The following is a 15956-nucleotide window of genomic DNA, read 5'->3' on the forward strand; positions in this document are numbered from 1 at the left end:
TTTGAATGCATCAGTCTGTGTGCAATGAATAAATATATTGTACAAGTTACACCTTTTGAATGCAATTACTGAAATAAATCAAGTTTTTCAAAATATTCTAATTTACCGGCTTTTACCTGTATATGGAAAAAAAACACAATATTCGGTTTAACAAAAGCTCACTTTTATTTTATAAGAAAAAAATAAAAAATAAATAAATATTGACTGTTGTTACCCAAAGTATATTAAGTGGGATTTTTCAGAAAAACAAATATATACAGTAACACAAAAACAACCTTTCTCTGTGATCACTACAGGTGAATAGCCATGTCTTGAGGCATTTTTTCCGGTCCATTATTTTTGCTGCTTGTGTGACATCACAGGGCATTTCTTGTGGGACGGGATTCGTTCCCAGGGATTCGAATAAAGAACCAACTCTTTTTCTTTACTATAGTGGCCTCGATAACGGGAACTGGTTCTCAAAAAGGGATTCGAGTCCATGGAATCGGTTCTTTTCTTATCGAACGGTTCTTTTCTTATCGAACAACCGGGAGAACAGGTTTCGAACATCATCCCTAGTGTAGTGTTTCCTATTTTGTTGTTTATTGTCATGTCATTTACGGATGTACTTTGTGGACGCCGTCTGCTGCGCCACACGCTTTAAGTCTTTGCTTTTCCGTTGTTTTTAATCTTTCTTTGTGGGGGCATTGTTGATTGTCATGTCATGTTTGAATGTACATTGTGGATGCAGTCTTTGCTCCACAGTAAGTCTTTACTGGCATCCAGCATTCTGTTTTTGTTTACTTTGCAGCCAGTTCAGTTTTAGTTTCATTTTGCATAGCCATCCCTAAGCTTCAATGCCTTTTCTTAGCGGCACTCACCTTTTGTTTACTTTTGTTTGAAGCATTAGACACCTTTTTACCTGCACACTGCCTCCCGCATATTGTTATCACGACAAACCATGTTCCCGACATCCACAAAGCAATTAGCTACCTGCTGCCACCTACTGATATGGAAGAGTATTACACGGTTACGCTGCCGAGCTCTAGACAGCACAGACACTCAACAACGGCACATTATTTGCGGATTATAATTACTGGTTTGCAAAAAATATTTTTAACCCAGTAAGGTGAAATTACACCATCTCCCACGCCACACCAGACAATATCTCACGGTACACTAGTGGTTGAAAAACACTGGTGTACATAAACCTGTGGAAGAAAAGGAATGTAGCTTTCCTACCTCTTGTTGATGAGGTAGTCCTCCAGAATGTCTAAGCAGCGCACCATTTGGGAGAAGATGAGCACTTTGTGGCCGCCAGCTTTGAGACGTGGCAGCAGCTTGTCCAGCAGGACGAGCTTGCCAGCGGACCGAATCAGGGCCTGCAAGTGGAAGTCCGGGGCCATGGGGTCGTACACCATTCGTAACTCCGCAACAATCTTCTCCTCTGCACCTGGTTAAAACAAACAAGGGATTTTGTCAACATTAAATTATCGGTTTCCTATGTAAACGCCGTCTCAGGGTTCAAATTTAGCCACGACCGCCTTTGTCACTCGCTGTAATGCCCGTGACCGCCCTTGACTTTTTACTCGTTAACGGACAAATTGTAATGTAATTTTTTGGTCGAATAAATTGATCAGACCACCCCGACGTGACTTTTTTTCTTACATTTTCATCTGTTTGGAACTGGTTTTATCCGGCCCGCGGGATGAGTTTGCTAAGTATAAAAATGAGCTTAAATGTTTGAATGAAAGAAACCGCTGTTCTAAATCTGTCCACTAGATGTTACAATAGCAATTATTTGTATCTTTGTAGACTATGCTACATATGTAAAAAAACAAAAAAAACACATGATGTTTAGTGCACCAGTCGAGGAAAAGGAGCAAACTACATGAATAACATCCTGAAGTTTTGATGATATTTTTTTATCTTGATAGATTGAAAATGAACACCAATGAGTTGACTGATGAACGTTATCACATAATGTATTCAGAAAATATAAATAACAACAAATAAAGATAGAATACAATTAACCGCAACATATAAGTGTAAAAAAACAACAACAACGTTATGGGTAACACTTTGGTATGGGGAGCATATTCTAAGTAACAAAGACTTAATTTAGAGTTTTTTGGACACTAGGGGAACATATTCTAAGTAACAAAGACTTAATTTAGAGTTATTTGGACACTAGGGGAACGCATTCTAAGTAACAAACACTTAATTTAGAGTTAGGGTTATGTTTTGTTATGTAAGAACAGACAATATTCATTACGTGGTATTAAAGGGAGAATCATATACAACAACTTCCTTACTTAGTACTAATAAGCAATAATTCTGAGGTTATTGAGGGAAGACTCTTAGTTAATGGCTTACTGGTTGTATAATAAGGCCATGCAGAATAAGGCATTAATAAGTACTTAATAATGACTAATTAAGAGCCAATATGTTAGTATTTTGCATGTTAATAAGCAACTAATTAATGGTGAATATGTTCCCCATACTAAAGTGTTACCACATTATGATTTGTACATTTTCAGAATGTGCTTGTTCTATTTTTAAACAAAGAAAACAATCTGAAGTTGTCTTTATTTTTAAGTTATCGTGCCGTGATTTTACCAGTCCGGCCCACTTGGAAGTAGATTGTTCTCCACGAGGCCCCCGATCTAAAATTTGTTTGACACCCTTGCCCTAAAGTGTACTCAGGCCATGTGGTTGTGTGTTAAATATGGAAGAGTAAGAATGGGTTTCACTACCATTGATGAGGTAAGGGTGGTTGCAGCACTTGCGCAGCTCCATCATGGTGTTGAGCAGGTTGGGCACGTTGCTGTTACTGTTTGCTCCTAAGCTGAGAAAATTGAAGTTCCTCTCCAGAATGGCTCGGTAGTACTTCTTCTGGACATCTGTCAACTCAACCTTGAAGAAAAAAGAAAAAGAAAAAAAAAGACTGTTTAAAATGTCAATTTGACACAGGCTGTTGCAAATGCCATAAATTCCGGACTATGAGCCGCTACTTTTTTCCTACACTTTGTGTTAGAATGATTATGTGTAAGTTATCACAACAGTTTTCGTTTTCGGAAACTTCCGGCGAGCAGACAGAAGCTGTCTTTGTTGCACCAAGCCTAAGGCTTGGAAAATTCCGCTGTGTACGATGGGAGGAGACGGGAGGGGTTATCTATTTTGATCCAAGACCTGCCCAAGCTCGATCCAGGACCAGTCCAAGCCCGAAGCATCTTTTTCTTTTGTGTTAATGTGACCGAAAACAATGGCTGTTTACATACCCCCCCCATTCCTTTAGAAATAGCTGTTGTTATGTAAACAGGGAAAGTCCAAATAAAAAGAGGTGGCGTACAATCTTTCGACAGAGAGTGCTGGAGACTGTGCAAGAGTACAGCCCAGACGTTTCTCCTCAAATTGAGCCAAATTTAATTCTGTCTCAGTTTAATTCCTTGCTTCTTGTCTCGTTTAATACATGTCATCAGTGTTTGAACCTAACACTTTGAGTCCTGCGGCTCATAAATCGGCGCGGGTAGTATGGATTTTCCTTCGCTGTCGACCATAATGCATCGTATGGATTCTTCATTCATCACTCCAAGCACCTTTTCTAAGTTTTACAATTCAACTAAAACAATTTGTACTTACTAAACCGTCCCATGTGTGATGCCTGTAGGAGCGTTTTCATGCGTATTTGCACCTGTGATGTAATGAAGCTAGCGTCGAGCTAATATGCTAACGCGTTGACGAGCGCCTGTTGGTATTATTAACTTACGACATTATTTTTGTGTTTCAGTTTCTCAAATTCCTCAGTAAATTCACCAAAATGTAATTGTGGAGTTATTGAGTCTGTTTAGCTGATTGGGGAGCTAGCTTCCGCAGCTAGTGGGTCCATGACGATAACTTCTGTTTTTACAGGTATCATTTGGAAACAATTAAGGTATGTAAATAAACATTTACAAAATATTTCTGTGTAAATAACTAATTTCACAACATATATATCTGCAGCTTATAAATTCCGGACTATTAGCCTCTACTTTTTTCCTACACTTTGAGTCCTGCGGCTCATAAATCGGCGCAAGGAGTATGGATTTTCCTTCGCTGATGACCATAATGCATCCATAGCGTTTCTACTCGTATGGATTCTTCATTCATCACTCCAAGCAACTTTTCTAAGTTTTACAATTCAACTATAACAATTCGTAGTTACTAAACCGTCCCATGTGTGATGCCCGTAGGAGTGTTTTCGTGCGTATTTGCACGTGTGATGTAATGAAGCTAGCGTCGAGCTAATATGCTAACACGTTGACGAGTGCCTGTTAGTATTATTAACTTACATTATTTTTGTGTTTCGGTTTCTCAAATTCCTCAGTAAATTCACCAAAATGTCAATGTGGAGTTATTGAGTCCATTTAGCTGATTGGGGAGCTAGTTTCCGCAACTACTGGGTCCATGACTATGAATTATGTTTTTACAGGTACCATTTGGAAACAATTAAGGTATGTAAATAAACATTTATAAAATCTTTGTGTGTAAATAACTAATTTCACAACGTATATATCTGCAGCTTATAAATTCCGGACTATTAGCCTCTACTTTTTTCCTACACTTTGAGTCGGCGCGGGGAGTATGGATTTTCCTTCGCTGACGACCACAGTGCATCCATAGCGTTCCTACTCGTATGGATTCTTCATTAATCGCTCCAAGCAACTTTTCTAAGTTTTACAATTCAACTAAAACAATTCATACTTACTAAACTGTCCCATATGTGATGCCTGTAGGAGTGTTTTCGTGCGGCTAATATATGGAAACATATTTTCCCCCCTTAGAACATTTAGTGCGTGTGGCTTGTCCGGAAAATACGGTACGTTTTTAATTACGTAAGAATTGTCTCAGCGTTTTAAGTACATCCATCCATTTTATACATGGATTGTCCTCACAAGGGTATCAGATAAGCCACCAATCAATCATAAGGCACACATAAGTAAACAACCGTTCACTTTCATGTATACGGAAAGTTTACAGTCTCCAATTGACCTAAAATTACTTTTTAGGGAGAGGATGTGGGCGTAAGCCTAATGGCCCGGCGGAACACGACTGAGAGGCTGACGTACTTGCCAAAAGGGTCACCGTGTGCCACATAAAGAACATTTATTAATATTTAAACTAACCTCAATGATGGTCTCTTGTTTGGGTGCCAAATTCTTCTCAACGTCCTCTTTGAGCCTTCGCAACATCATTGGCTTCAATATCGCCTGCAACTTCTGAACCTGATGGGTGAAAGAAAAAAAAAACATTCAATCACTAATAGCAACTCTCAGCCAATGTATTGCACCAATTATTCAGGGTTTCTGCTGGTTTAAGCAAATCTAATTTAATGACCTTTTTAATGAAACTTAAAACAAATGTAATGCCCATGTCCGACTGCAGATCAGCATCACACTGTATATCGTCGCAACCGTACCATTTTTGGCATAGACAAAACTGTGCGCATTTGACAATGCTAATGCTGAATGGGTGAAATGTAATTGTAAGCATTTCACAATGATAATATTGAAAGGTTTATACTAACTGTGGCCAAAATTGGCACTAATGTAATCATAATATATATAAGAATAACAATTAAAAGGCCCTTTTTTAAATGCAATAAACATATTTTCATTACTGTAGTATTATTATTTATGTATTCGGAAGGTCAATAACTTAATTATCATAAATAGGGAAACAAACAGATAGAATGGACGCTCAATCTTTCAAGTGCAGTTATTCCAACATCAAGTATGTTGGAGTTCGGGTGTTGGTGGAGGGAACAGTGATAAAGTCATCTAAAATAATTTGTGCTAAAAAGGGGGCAGATAAATATAAGAAGATTATTCTGCCATCTGCTCCTTTCTGATCATGGAAATGTAGAAGAAACAAAAAACAATGAAAATGTCAACTGTATGTGGCTTGTATACATTATATAAAGTTAAAGTAAAAGTACCGATGATTGTCACACACACTAGGTGTGGCGAAATTATTCTCTGCATTTGACCCATCACCCTTTTGTGTAAGGGTCCCCCCTTACGACACTTTAGCGAAAATAAGTTTTCCAAAAATATGCATTTTCTGACATTTTTGGGTTTTATCGGGACTCCTACTGACGTTTCCAGACATCTCCTACAACTACAGCACCAGTATTGTGATGCTGAAGCTAGTCCGTTTTTAAATTTTTGAGTAAGGGCCCTTACGACATTTTCGCGGAAAAAAGTTTTCCAAAAATATGCATTTTCTGACATTTTTGGGTTTTATCGGGACTCCTGATGACGTTTCGAGACATCTCCTACAACTACAGCACCAGCATTGTGATGCTGAAGCAAGTCCGTTTTTTTTTATTTTTGAGTAAGGGTCCCCCCCTTACGACATTTTCGCGAAAAAAAGTTTTCCAAAAATATACATTTTCTGACATTTTTGGGTTTTATCGGGACTCCTGATAACGTTTCGAGACATCTACTACAACTACAGGACACGTATTGTGCTGCTGAAGCAAGTACTTTTTTTTTTATGTTTGTGTAAGGGTCCCTCCCCCCTTACGACATTTTAGCGAAAAAGTTTTCCAACAATATGCATTTTCTGCCATTTTCGGGTTCTGTCTGGACTCCTGATGAGGCTTTGAGTAATCTCCTACAACTACAGCACCAGTATTGTGCTGCTGAAGCAAGTCCGTTTTTTTTAATTTTTGTGTAAGGGTCCCATCTTACTACATTTTAGCGAAACATTTTTTTTTTAAAATGCATTTTTTGCCATTTTCGGGTTTTATCGGGACTCCTGATAACGTTTCGAGACATCTCCTACAACTACAGCACCAGTATTGTGCTGCTGAAGCAAGTCCGTTTTTTTTAATGTTTGTGTAAGGGTCCCTCCCCCCTTACGACATTTTAGCGAAAAAGTTTTCCAACAATATGCATTTTCTGCCATTTTTGGGTTCTGTCTGGACTCCTGATGAGGTTTTGAGACATCTCCTACAACTACAAGACCAGTATTGTGCTGCTGAAGCAAGTCCGTTTTTTTGAATGTTTGTGTAAGGGTCCCCCCTTACGACATTATAGCGAAAACATTTTTTCAAAAAATATGAATTTTTAAAAATTTTCGGGCTTTATCGGGACTCCTGATGACGTTTCGAGACATCTCCTACAACTACAGCACCAGTATTGAGCTGCTGAAGCAAGTCCGGTTTTTTTTAAATTTTTGGCCTACAATAGTATGAAATTGTTAATGCCTGTGGACATCATATTTAATGCTTTCAATGCCATTAAGGCCCTAATTTGACCTGCAGAAACCCTGTCATTTAAACAAGTTGGCATGTCGGATTGAGCCAAGATGATCATATTTTGTACCTGCTCCTCTGTTTTGAGGTCTCCAAAATCTCTGAGGAATTCGATCTCGGATGAGAATTGGGCAGGCTCCAGGAAATGAAGCAAACTGAAGAGTTCCTCCACGGTGTTCTGCAGGGGAGTGCCGGTCAACAACACTTTGTGTTCCTGGGGAAACAACAACCAGTCAAAGAGACCAAAGCAAGATTGGCTAGGGTGGACTAACCAGGTCCAACATCTTCAAGCTGTCCAACAGCTTGCAGTTGCGATTCTTCAGGCGATGAGCCTCGTCGATGATCACGCAACGCCAGGAGATCTCCCTCAACTCGGGACAGTCGGACAGTATCATCTCAAAAGTAGTGATGAGGGCATCGAACTTGTACGCGCCTGGGATTAAATGTTCCTGTGCGTAGAATGAAGACCAGTTAGAAACGTGCAGTGAAATTCTGGTTAGCCAGGGCCGAGGGATGAGGCTACCTTGTCGTCTTTGCTGTACATCTCGTACTGTTGGATCATCTGCCTGCTGGCTAAGCTGCCGTGGTACACAATGGCGTTCATGTCGGTCCATGTGGAGAACTCCCGCTCCCAGTTTGTGATGGTGGAAAGGGGTGCGATGACGAGGAAGGGGCCTTGGAGCCCAGCAGCGTAAATCTCAGACAGGAGTGCGATGGACTGGATGGTCTTCCCGAGACCCATCTCGTCTGCCAGGATGCAGTTTTGCCTGAAGCCAGAAAAAGACAAAACTTAAAACGTGGCGGTCCTTACCTTTTCTTCAGTAGAATCTCACTTGAGGACACTGACAAATTGGAGTGGAACGACGACTCAAGCTACCGTGTTCTTGACTGCCCAACCCCTGAGCCCAGGCCGTCCAAAGTGCGGCCCCCAGCTAATTGCTCCAAAGCATTCACACACATGGTTTTCAAAATATTCAGCCTGTTTGGGATTTGTGTGCACTACTTCCATCTAACCATCCATTTTCTACCCCTTGTCCCTTTTGGGGTTGCTGGGGATGCTGGAGTCTATCACAACTGCAACAATTTAAAAAAATGTCCAGGATTACAGTTCAACTTGAGCATTGGAGCATTCACACATATGGTTTTCTACACCAAAAATGTATTTTTCTCCAGATTTTGGCGCTCTCTACCTTTCACATTTTTCATCCGATTCAAACCGTTCCAACTTCAAACTGTTCAGCCTATTCGGGAATCGTGGGCTTTCCCTTGACAAATTCCAAAAATTCCCAGATTTCCAGGTTTTCTGGGGACATTTTCCCCACTCAAAATGAATCGACCATTTTACAAACTTCCACCATTTCCAACCGATTCAAACCATTCCACCTTCAACACATTCCCCACCATCCTGGAAATTTAAACTACATTTTTTCCTAAATTCCAAAAAATTCCCAGATTTCCCAGAATTCCAGGTTTTCCAAAGCCTTATTTCCACCTTTTTTTCTGGCGACTACTACTCCCACATTTTTCAACACATTTCAACCGTTCCACTGTCAAATCATTCCTTTTAATCAGGACAAAAAAACGAAGTTGTTTTTTGAACTGGAAAAATTCCCGGTTTTCCCGAAATTCCCAAATTTTGGGGAAATTCCCATTGAAATCAATGGGACATTCTTCAATGTTCCACAACTCCCACATTTTTCATCTGATTCAAACTGTTCCATTTTCAAAATATTCAGCCTGTTTGGGATTTGTGTGCACTACTTCCATCTAACCATCCATTTTCTACCCCTTGTCCCTTTTGGGGTTGCTGGGGGTGCTGGAGTCTATCACAACTGCAACAATTTAAAAAAATGTCCAGGATTACAGTTCAACTTGAGCATTGGAGCATTCACACATATGGTTTTCTACACCAAAAACATATTTTTCTCCAGATTTTGGCGCTCTCTACCTTTCACATTTTTCACCCGATTCAAACCGCTCCAACTTCAAACTGTTCAGCCTATTCGGGAATCGCGGGCTTTCCCTTGACAAATTCCAAAAATTCCCAGAATTCCAGGTTTTCCGGGGACATTTTTCCCACTCAAAATGAATTGGCCATTTTTCAAACTTCCACCATGTCCACATTTTTCAACCGATTCAAGCCATTCCACCTTCAACACATTCCACCATCCTGGAAATTTAAACTAATTTTTTTCCAAGTTCAAAAAAATTCCAGGATTTTCCGGAATCCCTGGTTTTCCAAAGCCCTATTTCCCCCTTTTTTTCTGGCGACTACTCCTTCCACATTTTTCAACCCACTTCGACCGTTCCACCATCAAATCATTCCTTTTAATCAGGATAAAAAAAACGAAGTTGTTTTTTGAACTGGAAAAATTCCCGGTTTTCCCGAAATTCTGCAATACCATTTTCTCAATTCAACATGTTACTACTTTAACATTTCTAGACCGATTTGAAAAATTCCAACACCAGCCATTTCAACTCATTCAGACCATTGAAGTTTGTTTTTTTACCATTTTCAAAAAAATTCCCCGCTTTTCCCGAAATTCCCAAATTTTTGTGAAATTCCCATTGAAGTCAATGGGACATTCTTCAATGTTCCACAACTCCCACATTTTTCATCTGATTCAAACTGTTCAGCTGATTGGAGACCTAGTTTCCGCAGCTAGTGGGTCCATGACGATGACTTCTGTTTTGTGTAATCATCCGTTTTACTGCCGCGTTACAGACACCATTTGGAAACAATTATGGTATGTAAATAATAATTTACAAAATATTTCTGTGTAACTCATTTCAAAACATACATCTGCAGCTTATGCGGCTAAAATATGTCAAATATTAGTGGGTGAGGCTTATATACTGGCATGCTCTATACCAGTGGTCCCCAACCTTTTTGTAGCTGCGGACCGGTCAACACTATGTATGGTATTTTTTTATTTTTTTGTCATAAGGAAATACAATCATGTGTGTTTACGGACTGTATCCCTGCAGACTGTATTGATCTATATTGATATATAATGTAGGAAGCAGAAATATTAATAACAATAATAATAGTGACATGCTAATTCTTATTTTTACACTTTTTTCCCCCAAATTCCATTTTATGTTATACTCTTCTGACACCCCCAGATGGCAGTATAAGTGTCCACATAAGCACATAAGACCCCAATTCAGTAGTGTACACAATTTTGGAAATAAGAGCTAAAAGGTGCTGTCCACGCATGTGGCCACTAAGGCCTTTAGAGTATGATTTAACTCATCATGTGACTGGGTCTGATACATACCTGTTGTACCAGTTGAAGAGCAGCCAGTTGACACCCTCCAGTTGATACTCTCTAAGTACGTTCCCATTCTTGTACTCTTTGGTCTCCTCCAACTTCTTCCAGGAGCCAGCCGGCGGTCGGGTCTGCGGAAGAGGAGAGCGTGAACAAACTTAAGCATGCTAAACTTTTTTAATCTAAATGTACACTTTTATTTCCACAGCCATACACCTTAGAGCAAGGGTCACCAACCTTTTTGAAACCAAGAGCTACTTCTTGGGTAGTGATTAATGCGAAGGGCTACCAGTTTGATACACACTTAAATAAATTGCCAGAAATAGCCAATTTGCTCAATTTACCTTTAACTCTATGTTATTATTAATAATTAATGATATTTACACTTAATTGAATGGTTTAAAAGAGGAGAAAACACGAAAAAAAATGACAATTACATTTTGAAACATAGCTTATCTTCAATTTCGACTCTTTAAAATTCAAAATACAACCGAAAAAAAGAAGAGAAAAACTAGCTAATTCAAATCTTTTTGAAAAAATTAAAAAAATAATTTATGGAACATCATTAGTAATTTTTCCTGATTAAGATTAATTTTAGAATTTTGATGACATGTTTTAAATAGGTTAAAATCCAATCTGCACTTTGTTAGAATATATAACAAATTGGATGAAGCTATATTTCTAACAAAGACAAATCATTATTTCTTCTAGATTTTCCAGAACAAAAATAAAAAATAAAAAAAAAGACTTTGAAATAAGATTTAAATTTGATTCTACAGAAATTTATAGATTTGCCAGAATAATTGTTTTGAATTTTAATCATAATAAGTTTGAAGAAATATTTCACAAATATTCTTTGTCGAAAAAACAGAAGCTAAAATGAAGAATTAAATTAAAATACATTTATTATTCTTTACAATAAAAAAAAAAAATTACTTGAACATTGATTTAAATTGTCAGGAAAGAAGAGGAAGGAATTTAAAAGGTAAAAAGGTATATGTGTTTAAAAATCCTAAAATCATTTTTAAGGTTGTATTTTTTCTCTAAAATTGTCTTTCTAAAAGTTATAAGAAACAAAGTAAAAAAATAAATGAATTTATTTAAACAAGTGAAGACCAAGTCTTTAAAATATTTTCTTGGATTTTCAAATTCTATTTGAGTTTTGTCTCTCTTAGAATGAAAAATGTCGAGCAAAGCGAGACCAGCTTGCTAGTAAATAAATAAAATTTAAAAAATAGAGGCAGCTCACTGGTAAGTGCTGCTATTTGAGCTATTTTTAGAACAGGCCAGCGGGCGACTCATCTGGTCCTTACGGGCTACCTGGTGCCCGCGGGCACCGCGTTGGTGACCCCTGCCTTAGAGTCATAACTTGGTACAGTCGTGATCAAAAGTTGACATACACTTGTAAAGAACATCATGTCATGGCTGTCTTGAGTTTCCAATCATTTCTACAACTCTTATTTTTTGTGATAGAGTGATTGGAGCACATACTTGTTGGTCACAAAAAACAATTTGTGACCAACAAGTTTGCTTCTTTTATGAATTCTAGCTAAATCAGGCCAGAATGAAGGTTTTAGAATGGCCTTCCCAACGTGTGGACAATGCTGAAGAAACAAGTCCATGTCAGAAAACCAACACATTTAGCTGAACCGCACCAAGAGGAGTGGTCAAAATACCATTTCTCAATTAAAAATGTTACTACTTCAACATTTCTAGACCGATTTGAAAAATTCCAACACCAACCAGTGTAACCATTATAACTCAGAACATTCAAATTTTTTTACATTTTCAAAAAAATTCCCAAATTTCCATCAAATTCCCATTGTGATGAACTGGAAATTTTTCAAAGTTCCACAATTCCCACATTTTTCATCCAATTCAAACTGTTCCAACTTCAAAATATTCAGCCTGTTCAAAATTGTGTGCTGGCCTTCAACAACTTAAAAAAAAATAATCCCGGTTTTCCAAGAATTCCCAGTTTTTAGAGACATAATCCCCATTCAAAATGAATTGGCCATTTTTAAACCGATTCAAACCATTCCACCGTCAACATATTCCGCTCATCCTGGACATTTAAACTATCATTTTTCCAAGTTAAAAAAAATTCCAGGAATTCCCGTCTTTTTCAAACCCTTTTTTCTGTTGACTACTTCTTCCACATTTTCAACACACTTCAACCGTTCCACCTCTAAATCAGGACAAAAAAGAAGTTGTTTTTTGAACCGGAAAAATTCAAGGTTTTTCCCAAATTTCCAGGAATTCCATTATACCATTTCTCAATTAAAAATGTTACTACTTCAACATTTCTCGACCGATTTGAAAAATTCCAACACCAACCATTTAGAACATTCACATTTTTTAAACATTTTCAAAAATATTCCCACTTTTACCAAATTTCCATCAAATTCCCAATGAAATGAACGGGACATTTTTCAAAGTTCCACAATTCCCACATTTTTCATCCAATTCAAACTGTTTCAACTTCAAAATCTTCAGCCTGTTCAAAATTGTGTGCTCTCCAACAATTTCTAAAAATTCCCGGTTTTCCATGAATTCCCAGTTTTCAGGGACATTATCCCCATTCAAAATGAATTGGCCATTTTTAAACCGGTTCAAACCATTCCACTCATCCTGGACATTCAAACTGTCATTTTTCCAAGTTCAAAAAAATTCCAGGAATTCCCAGGATTCACGTTTTTTCAAAACCCTACTTCTTCCACATTTTTCAACACACTTCAACCGTTCCACCTCTAAATCAGGACAAAAATGAAGTTGTTTTTTGAACCGGAAAAATTCAAGGTTTTTCCCAAAATTCCAGGAATTCCATTATACCATTTCTCAATTAAAAATGTTACTACTTCAACATTTCTTGACCGATTTAAAAAATTCCAACACCAACCATTTAGAACATTCTCATTTTTAAAACATTTTCAAAAATATTCCCACTTTTCCCAAATTTCCATCAAATTCCCACTGAAATGAACGGGACATTTTTCAAAGTTCCACAATTCCCACATTTTTCATCCAATTCAAACTGTTCCAACTTCAAAATCTTCAGCCTGTTCAAAATTGTGTGCTCTCCAACAATTTCTAAAAATTCCCGGTTTTCCATGAATTCCCAGTTTTCAGGGACATTATCCCCATTCAAAATGAATTGGCCATTTTTAAACCGGTTCAAACCATTCCACTCATCCTGGACATTCAAACTGTCATTTTTCCAAGTTCAAAAAAATTCCAGGAATTCCCAGGATTCACGTTTTTTCAAAACCCTACTTCTTCCACATTTTTCAACACACTTCAACCGTTCCACCTCTTAATCAGGACAAAAATGATGTTTTTCGAACTGGAAAAATTCCTGGTTTTCCCAAATTTCTAGGAATTCCATTATACCATTTCTCAATTAAAAATGTTACTACTTCAACATTTCTCGACCGATTTGAAAAATTCCAACACCAACCATTTAGAACATTCACATTTTTTAAACATTTTCAAAAATATTCCCGCCATCAGTGTTTGAATGTGTGTGTGTGAATGGGTGAATGTGGAAATAGCGTCAAAGCGCTTTGAGTTCCTTAAAAAGGTAGATAAGCGCTATACAAGTACAACCCATTTACCATTTCCATCAAATTCCCATTGTAATGAACTGGACATTTTTGAAAGTTACACAATTCCCACATTTTTCGTCCGATTAAAACTGTTCCAACCTCAAACTATTCAGTCTGTTCAAAATTGTGTGCTGTCCTTCAACAATGGAAAAAAAAAAATCCCGGTTTTCCAATAATTTCCAGTTTTCAGGGACATTATCACAATTCATAATGAATTGTCCATTTTTTAAACTTCCACAATTTGCACACTTTTCAACCGATTCAAACCATTCCACCTTCAACACATTCCACTCATCCAACTAACACTTTCCCAAGTACCAAAACAAATTCAGTTTTTCCCGGATATTTAAACTCTTCAACATTCCAACTATTCTTACATTCATACTACATTCTGTCAGCATTTCACTTCAACTTCAGCATTGGCGCATTCACACCTCATCTAGTTCAATATTAAAAGTCAACAGTTAAACAGGATATTTAATATTACTTAATTGATTCCATACCACTTGGATTCTTACCGTTCTCTTGAGACGGGGTTGCCGGTTTAGGAGTTTACGGAACTCTTCCACCTTTCCCTCGTCCACGTCCTCCTTCAGCTCCCATGTGGCGTCTTCGTAAGGCAGGGAGCACCACTTCACCAAGTAGTACACCACAGGCTGGAGGGAACACGGGATGTTACTTGGCACACATAGGAGTCTCTTTTCGGTGCAGTTTCTTCTACCTCGCCGTTGTCTTTGTCTACACTGTGCGACTCGTCCAGGATCCTGTCCGCTTCCACGTAGTCCGGGTTGAAAAGCTCCTCCTCCTGCCAAATGCCATCTCAATGTAACTTCAGCAGAACGGGTTGCGACTCAAGCTGCCGCACCCAAGTGTCCCCCCCCTCTCACCTCCTGGAAGATATGCCTCATCTGCGCATGTTTGGTCTTGAACCTTTTGATCTTTTGATGGATCCTCTTGTCCTTCTCCAGCTGCTCCAAGCTGGCCCATTCACAGTGCAAGTATGAACTGGGAACAAGAAGGTGAGCATGAGTGAGTCGATTCCAGTCACATTCAAGTGTCAATAAACCACATTGGCCCAAACCGGATACAAAATTAAATTCAATAATTACGGAATCCTAAGTAAATTATTATTTGATTAAAGTACCGTATTTTCCGGACTATAAGGCGCACTTAAAATCCTTTAATTTAAAAAAAAAAAATGGACAGCGTGCCTTATAACCTGGTGCGCCTAATGTACGGCATAATGCTGGTTGTGCTTACCCACCTTGAAGCTATTATATTTGCCATTTTATTTGGCCCTCGAAAGCCTGGAAATAATATGTATCAATAAAGTACTGTAACTTTTCTTACTAAATATATCCTTTCTTTCTATTTTGGGAGAAAAAAATATGTACTCCATGTAGTCTCAAATTATGTTAACTTATATATTGTCTAATTATGCAAAACTACACTACCGTTCAAAAGTTTGGGGTCACCCAAACAATTTTGTGCAACAGCCTTCATTTCTAAGAACAAGAATAGACTGTCGAGTTTCAGATGAAAGTTCTCTTTTTCTGGCCATTTTGAGTGTTTAATTTACCCCACAAATGTGATGCTCCAGAAACTCAATCTGCTCAAAGGAAGGTCAGTTTTGTAGCTTCTGTAACGAGCTAAAGTGTTTTCAGATGTGTGAACATGATTGCACAAGGGTTTTCTAATCATCAATTAGCCTTCTGAGCCAATGAGCAAACACATTGTACCATTAGAACACTGGAGTGATAGTTGCTGGAAATGGGCCTCTATACACCTATGTAGATATTG

General features: G+C 38.1%; 1 protein-coding gene across 7 annotated transcripts in view; it reads right to left on the reverse strand.

Moving 5' to 3' along the window:
* Positions 1 to 15956, reverse strand: part of LOC133665115 (chromodomain-helicase-DNA-binding protein 8-like) — a 105035-nt gene that overhangs the window by 42458 nt on the left and 46621 nt on the right. For all 7 annotated transcript variants that reach the window (XR_009828688.1, XM_062070330.1, XM_062070329.1 and 4 more), the window contains 10 exons: positions 15044 to 15161; positions 14878 to 14961; positions 14675 to 14812; positions 10561 to 10682; positions 7803 to 8046; positions 7552 to 7728; positions 7350 to 7493; positions 5145 to 5243; positions 2736 to 2895; positions 1222 to 1432 (listed from right to left, as the gene is read on the reverse strand). Coding sequence is in view for 6 of the 7 variants with exons in the window: in XM_062070330.1 (XP_061926314.1) it covers positions 1222 to 1432; positions 2736 to 2895; positions 5145 to 5243; positions 7350 to 7493; positions 7552 to 7728; positions 7803 to 8046; positions 10561 to 10682; positions 14675 to 14812; positions 14878 to 14961; positions 15044 to 15161 (1497 nt within the window). In the remaining variant the exon portion in view is untranslated. The remainder of the gene's footprint in view (positions 1 to 1221; positions 1433 to 2735; positions 2896 to 5144; positions 5244 to 7349; positions 7494 to 7551; positions 7729 to 7802; positions 8047 to 10560; positions 10683 to 14674; positions 14813 to 14877; positions 14962 to 15043; positions 15162 to 15956) is intronic.

The sequence above is a fragment of the Entelurus aequoreus genome, linkage group LG14, assembly GCF_033978785.1.
Source record: "Entelurus aequoreus isolate RoL-2023_Sb linkage group LG14, RoL_Eaeq_v1.1, whole genome shotgun sequence".
Taxonomy (NCBI): domain Eukaryota; kingdom Metazoa; phylum Chordata; class Actinopteri; order Syngnathiformes; family Syngnathidae; genus Entelurus; species Entelurus aequoreus.